This window comes from Solanum dulcamara, chromosome 5 (genome assembly GCF_947179165.1).
Source record: "Solanum dulcamara chromosome 5, daSolDulc1.2, whole genome shotgun sequence".
NCBI lineage: Eukaryota > Viridiplantae > Streptophyta > Magnoliopsida > Solanales > Solanaceae > Solanum > Solanum dulcamara.
Window position 1 is genome coordinate 58,181,794 of NC_077241.1, and position 7,432 is coordinate 58,189,225.

At 36.5% G+C, this 7,432-nt stretch overlaps 1 protein-coding gene across 1 annotated transcript; it reads left to right on the top strand.

The window, feature by feature from the left end:
- The first annotated feature begins 987 nt into the window (after nucleotides 1-987).
- Nucleotides 988-6,205, top strand: LOC129890623 (uncharacterized). Its single transcript, XM_055966140.1, has 3 exons — nucleotides 988-1,592; nucleotides 1,985-6,070; nucleotides 6,187-6,205. The coding sequence occupies exons 1-3, from the start codon at nucleotides 988-990 to the stop codon at nucleotides 6,203-6,205; spliced, it is 4,710 nt and encodes a 1,569-aa protein (XP_055822115.1).
- Nucleotides 6,206-7,432: the final 1,227 nt, after the last annotated feature.

Sequence of the window (7,432 nt, forward strand, 5' to 3'; positions counted from 1 at the left end):
GCCACTGGCCGGAATGGCCGAATCAACCGGAGGAAGACCTCCTCCGATAACCCAAAATACAATCAACAAACTAAGCACACAACCTACATTATTACATACTGAAAATTTCAAGACCAATACACAAAATCAAACATATGCCAATCTATTCAAGCCCACAAATCTGGATACAGATACTCTCACAATCCCATCAAAGCAAATCTCATACATCAACGGGGAACCATTTATTGCTTGGAAATCCAATGAGATACAACAGATGATAGAAAAGGAGAAACTACAATATGCAGTAGTTGGTAAGTTTTCATATGACAACATTGATATAAAAGAACTAAGAAAGGTAATTCCAATGCAGTGTGGAATTAAAGGAGTACCAATCATAGGACAGCTTGATGAAAGACACATTCTGATCCGTCTAAATCTTCTGGAAGACTATGTTAAAATGATGTCTACCTTGTGTACTACATAAAAGTACATGACAGATATTGCCAAATGAGATCGTTCATATGGAATCCATGGTTCAATCCAAAGGAAGAAACTTCAAGGGCTGTAGCGTGGATAAGCTTTCCTGAACTACCTCCAAATTTCTTTGTTAAAGAGGTAGTGTTTTCCATAGCAACTGCAGTCGGAAAACCACTAACGGTAGATCTGGCAACAGCAAACAAGACAAGGCCAAGCTGCACAAAAATCAAAGTCGAAGTTGATTTAGTAGCAACTCTACCTAAAAGGATAAACATTGCTGAAGAAGATGAATCAGGAATATTTAAATCAAAATGGGTAAGGATAAATTATGATTACTTACCAAAATATTGCAAACACTGCAGACTCCAAGGACATGAGGAAAAGGAATATAGAATCCTTAATCCTGAATTGGCAAAACAGTCTAGAGAAGATCTCAGGAAAGAACATACAAGAGGTACTGCCACAGAAACACAAAACAAAGAAGTCAATCAAGAGAAAAGGGGATGGCAAAATACTGGTAAGCAAGAATGGATGCAAAGGAGGTGCAAATACAAAAAGGATAAATCAGGGATTATAATTGGGGAAGTGAGTCCAGTACAAAAGAGCAAGGAGGTAGAAAATACCAATGCATTTGCAGTACTGGAAGACACTGCAGATAACCATGATAATACAAATAAAGAACAAATGGCACAAGAAGAGACTAGAACATGGATAGAAAAGAGTTTCTATACTAATAAAAGCCCAACAAAGGACATAGACAATAACACAAATGTCACAGAACAACCACAAGAAGACAGCAGCAAATCTGGAGAAGAGATCTACAGCAGTCACACAAGAACAAGAATGGAGGATAGCTTACCTGAGGAAATACACAGTCAGTCACCAAACAGGAAAATCCACACAGAATCTACAGCTTCAAAGCTTCAGCAACAGGAGGATAAACAAAAGAGTCAAAGCAGAAACCAATATAGTGCAAACAGCAGCAAGACAACAGCCACAAGCAGAGGGGAACAAATAATATCAGATGCACAAGATAACATGGTAAAATTTCAGACTTCAGATCTAAACCAAATAGAGCAAGGAAGGGAATACAATAGTCATAACAAAGAAGTGACTTCACAAGAAAATCACAGCTGGTGGGAAGTGGAGAGACAGATAGAAGAGCAGCAAGAAGAAAATAATAAAGAAAACAGGGAAAATGAAGAAACAACAACAAAAAAAAGAACAGAACAGGAGAGGGAAAATCAAGAGCTCAGTAAGGGGCAACATGAGCATGGCATATCAACAATATCAAAAATGATTATGGAAAGAGGTAGCAGAGACCTAGATGAACATACCTTAGAGCACAATTTTGAAGCAGCTGTTAGAGCAGGAGATATCTCACCAAAGTATCTCCAAAAAGGAGGAGGAAAAGAAAAAAGAAAGATATCAAGAGAGACAAGTATCCCACCTGGGGGTGGAGTCCATACTAGAAGGCAGATTAATAAACTTAATAAACCATGATGAATGCTCTTATATGGAATATTAGGTTAGTCAATAAAAAGAAAGCTTTTACAAGGTTGATAAAAATGAATCAAAAACATAATTTTGGATTTATTGGTTTAATGGAACCTTTTCAAGAATCAGACAGGATAGAGGAATATAGAAGAAGGCTGGGTATGGAGCATGCAGTGGCTAATATATCAGGTAAGATTTGGGCTTTTGTGGATAATATTTTTGACTATCATGTAATGATGGACCATCAGCAACATTTAACCATCAAATTGAGAATTAGAGGAAGTCAAGAGGAGATGCTAATATCACTAGTGTATGCAAAGTGTACTCAAAATGAAAGACTGGAGCTATGGGACTCAATGGAAGATGTATCTACCTCAGTGAATATTCCATGGATGATTGGGGGTAATTTCAATGCAATAACCTCAGAAGATGAGAAACTTGGAGGCCTTCCAGTAACCATCAATGAAATTCTGGATTTCAGAGGGTGCATTCAGAGCTGTGGAATAGCAGACTTGGGGTTTAGTGGCAGCAAATTTACCTGGTGGAATGGTCAAAATGGTGAGGATTGCATCTTCAAGAGATTGGATAGATGCTTGGGTAATCAAATGTTACAAACAAAATATTCTAGTATTGATATCAACCATCTGACCAGGAGTGGGTCAGATCATGCCCCTATGTTAATTTCTTATACAGGAGACAATAGAAGAATCAAAAAACCTTTTAAGTTTTTGAACTGGTGGGTAAAGCAGGAAGGTTTTATGGAAATAGTTAGACAAAACTGGACAGCTGATTTTATGGTAAATCCTTTCATTCTTTTTCACCATAAATTGAAAAAAGTGAAAGTAGCTTTGACACAATGGAGTAAAACAACTTTTGGGAACATATTTCATGAAATTGAAACTCTTGAAGAGATTATTAAAGTAAAGGAAAATCAATTTCAAAACTGTCCAACAGCTACTAACAGACAAGAATTGCATAAAGTCCAAGCTGATTTAAACAAATATCTACACTTAGAGGAAGAATTTTGGAAACAAAAAGCTGGGATGCAGTGGTTCCATGATGGGGATAGAAATACAAAATTTTTCCATGCTCATGTACAGGGAAGAAGGAAAAGAATGCAAATCAGAAGAATTCAAGGAGAAGATGGGAATTGGATAGAAGAAGAAGGGGGAATAAGTGCTGAAGCCATCAAATACTACACTGCTCAGTTCACAAAAGAAGAAGATCCTAAGGACTATGAAATTCTGAATCACTTACCAAGAATGATCTTTGAGGAGGACAATGTGATGTTTGAAGCAGAGCCAACTGAAGAAGAAGTGAAGGTAGTGGTTTTCCAACTAAATAGTGACAGTGCAGGAGGACCTGATGGTTTTACTGGGGTGTTTTATCAAACCTGTTGGGATATCATTAGACAGGATGTCACCAATATGATGAAGGCTTTCTTCTGTGGTGCAGAATTACCCAGGTTTCTCACCCATACTAATTTGGTCTTAATACCAAAGAAAGATATGGTTAATACCTTCTCTGATATGAGACCAATTAGTTTGAGCAATTTTGTGAACAAAATTTTTTCGAGACTGTTACATGAGAGATTGGTTGCCAAAGTACCTAATATTATATCTCTCAATCAAGCTGGTTTTGTCAAAAATAGAAGTATTGTGGAGAACATACTACTGACTCAAGAAATAGTATCTGATATAAGGCTAAGAACAAAAGAAGCAAATGTTGTTATAAAGTTGGATATGGAAAAAGCATATGACAGGGTATCTTGGTTGTTCTTAACTAAGGTACTCAGACACATGGGATTTTCAGAGAAGAGCATAGACATGGTCTATAGAATTGTTAGCAATAACTGGTACTCTGTTTTGGTTAATGGGCAACAACAAGGATTCTTCCAATCTACTAGAGGAGTAAAGCAGGGGGACCCTCTATCCCCTACTTTATTCATACTAGCAGCAGAGGTCTTAACAAGGAGCTTAAATGCACTTCATCATGATATGCAGGTTAAAGGTTTTGGCATGCCTAAATGGAGTCCAAAAATAAATCATCTTGCATATGCTGATGACATGATCATCTTTACTTCAGCAGATATGGTCTCTTTGCAAAGAATAATGAGGATTTTGAGAAAATATGAGCAGACTTCTGGCCAAAAGATTAATATGAACAAAAGTGTTGTTTATATGCATAATAAAGTAGAAGGAGACATCAGTATAATAGTGGAGATTGTCACTGGCATGAATAGAAAAGAATTTCCTTTTATGTATTTGGGTTGCCCTATCTATCATTGTAGGAGAAAGAAGGAATTCTTTAATACTTTGACTCTTAAGATCATGAATAGATTACAAGGATGGAAGGGTAAAATGTTATCTTTTGGAGGAAGGGCGATACTTATTAAACATGTACTTCAAAGCATGCCAATACACATGCTATCAGCTGTTAACCCTCCTATTGGAATCATCAGACAAATTCACAAAATGTTTGCTCAATTCTTCTGGAGCAACACAATTGGGGGCAGAAGTAGACACTGGGTGGCTTGGAATAAGATGTGTGTTCCTACTACAGAAGGAGGCCTAGGTGTTAGATCATTACATGATGTGGCATTAGCACTGTTTTGTAAGCTATGGTGGAACTTTAGGACAAAACCTTCCCTGTGGAGAGATTTTATGACCAACAAATATTGTAAGAAAGAGCATACTACAGTGGTGCAATGGAAACAGGGGTCACAGACTTGGAAAAGAATGCTAGAAGCCAGGGACCTAATAGAACACCAAATCTGGTGGCAAGTGAGGAAAGGAGATTCACTTTTCTGGCTAGACAATTGGACTGGATTGGGAGCTTTATACTATGTAAATCCAGGGAATACTTATGATGCAAGTATTCAAAATGTTAATGAAATGATAGTGCAGGGGAGGTGGAATAGAGAAAAACTTAGGGAAGTACTTGCTAAAGATATTGTTGATCATATAATAGACAATATAACCATACCCAAGGAAGAAAGAGACTTTGATAGACCATGGTGGATTCTGGACACAAGTGGAGAATTTACAATTAAATCAACTTGGGATTTTATTAGGCAAAGGGGACCAAAACTGGACATTTACAGGTTCATGTGGATAAAGGGTTTTCCTTTTAAAATTTCCTTCTTCATGTGGAGATGCTGGAAATACAAAATTCCTACAAATGATGTTTTAAAGAAGATGAACTTTATTCTGGTGTCAAAGTGTTGGTGTTGTATAAATCCTAGAGAAGAGACTATACATCATATTTTCTTAACATCTGAGACAGCTAAAAGGACTTGGTCCTTTTTCTGTAAGGCTGCAGGAATAAGGATGGAGGGGGTACAACTGCAACAGCTAATTGTGAAATGGTGGATGGCACCAGTTACTAACAGACTGAAACAGGTTTATGCTGCAGTGCCATCAATTATAATGTGGGAACTTTGGAAGAGAAGGAATGGTATCAAGCATGGACATAGAAAGATTAATAGTTCAGTTATATATCTAGTCATAGTTTCTATCCAAAGACTAGTACAATATAGAAATCCCTCAATTAGAACTATCCCCCCTAGATGGAAAAATCTGATCCAAATGCTAGAGGGAGGCAAGGCAAGAGTGAAGGTAACAAAAGTTAGATGGAATCTACCTCCACATGGGTGGTATGCTTGCAACACAGATGGTGCATCCAGAGGCAACCCAGGGAGGAGTGCCTATGGTTACTGTGTGAGAGATGCAGAAGGGAACTTAATATATGCTAAGAGTGAGGAAATTGGCTATACCACCAGTATAGAAGCAGAAATTGTGGCTCTTTTGGAAGCCTTGAAGTACTGTAAACAACAGGGACTAAATAACATCATTTTCCAGACAGATTCCCAAGCTATTCAAAGAATTTTGAACGGAGAATGGAAACCTCCATGGAATATTGCAGGTTGGGTAGATGAGGTGGAGGAATACAAGAGAAATTTGGATGTCATTTTCAAACATACCCTAAGGGAAGCAAATAAACTGGCAGATGCTTTAGCAAATTATGCCCTAGATGAGGGTCCCCTACAGGCTTATTTGTTTGAGGAGTTGAATGTACAGATGAGAAGAATCCTAAATAGTGATAAGAGTCAAATTCCGTATCTAAGAATTAAGAAATGTTGAAGGAAAGGGAGGAAAAAGGAAATGGGAAACTGGAGACACAGAAAAGGAGAATGAGTTTGATGTCTTTACTAATTGTTTGTTCATTTTGCAGGTCTACAAACTACACTTAGTTGAATCAAAGGCAAATAAGGCATATCACAAATCTCACAACTATCAGAAAACACACAAAAGCAACAAGATCAACAGAGGAGTACAATACACACCAAAAACAAACTATACCAAATGAGAATCAGAGGAAACCACACTGAGTTTCTTCATCATCTTCAACAATAAGGGGAGAAGAGCACAAAGACAGAAAAAGAAAGAAGACAAGGAAAGGTCCACCTTCAAAATAAAATTCGAGGCAACAAACACACATGCAGAGCAATCAGATGTGAATCAGAAAGAATCCATCAAATCAAATGGTCTCCTCATCATCTTCAACACTAAGAGGAGAAGAGCACAAATTATTCAAGGAAACAAACACACATACAGAGAAAACAAGCTGGTGTGAATCAGAAGGAAACCATCATAGCAACATATTTTGGCCTCTTCATCATCTTCACAAGAACAACACGAATGGCAAAGAAGATCGAAGAAGAAGAAGAACACAGTAATTAGGGCTCAAAAGGGAAAGTGTGTGTAGGGTAAATGGTACCCAAAACTATTATAGTTACCTCTTTTACAAATGAATAAAAAAGAAAATAATATTTACCTTAAAAAAAAAAATGTTTCAGAGCAACTATCAGAAGTGTTAAAATGGTAATTTTATAAAAATTTCTAATAAGGATCTTCAGGGTTATTAGAATTTATAGCTTTAACAACTACAAGTTTAAGTGTCGCGACTTCACTTCCACCTAATGTTAGAATCGCTAATTCTCGTGTTAAATTTTCTATCAATAAAAATGGAAATTTCAGTTGCAATATCACTATATAAAGTTTTCTAATGTATTTGATTCAAGATGTAAAACTTAAAGTATGAGATGAAATCTCAATGACGAAAAAGAAGAAGAAATTCTCGCGTTAAATTTTTTATCAATAGAAATAAAAAAATCCAATTGCAATATAACTTAATAAAGTTTGCTAGCTTATTTGATTCAATATGCAAAACTTATAGTATGTGATGAACTCTCAATGACGAAAAAAGAAGAAGAAATAGTCGAATCTTTTGATCAGCTTGTTAAAGATTCAAAAAGAAAAAATATACCATTTGATGGTAATGTAGTGTCACGATCGGAGAAGTTGAGTATCTCAATTGGTTGGCTATCAAAATATTCATATTGTTGATGAGGGTTCGATTCTCATCTTGTAATATTTTCCCTACCTCTAATTTATTTTCTTAAAAGAAGTAGCGAAAT

Excerpts from the sequence above, each read along its gene's own strand:
- LOC129890623 (XM_055966140.1), top strand. The coding sequence starts at position 988 with ATGCAAAGGAGGTGCAAATACAAAAAGGATAAATCAGGGATTATAATT. Across the intron at positions 1,593-1,984 it reads TCACAAGAAAATCACAGCTG|GTTAGTCAATAAAAAGAAAG; the intron begins GTGGGAAGTGGA and ends ATGGAATATTAG.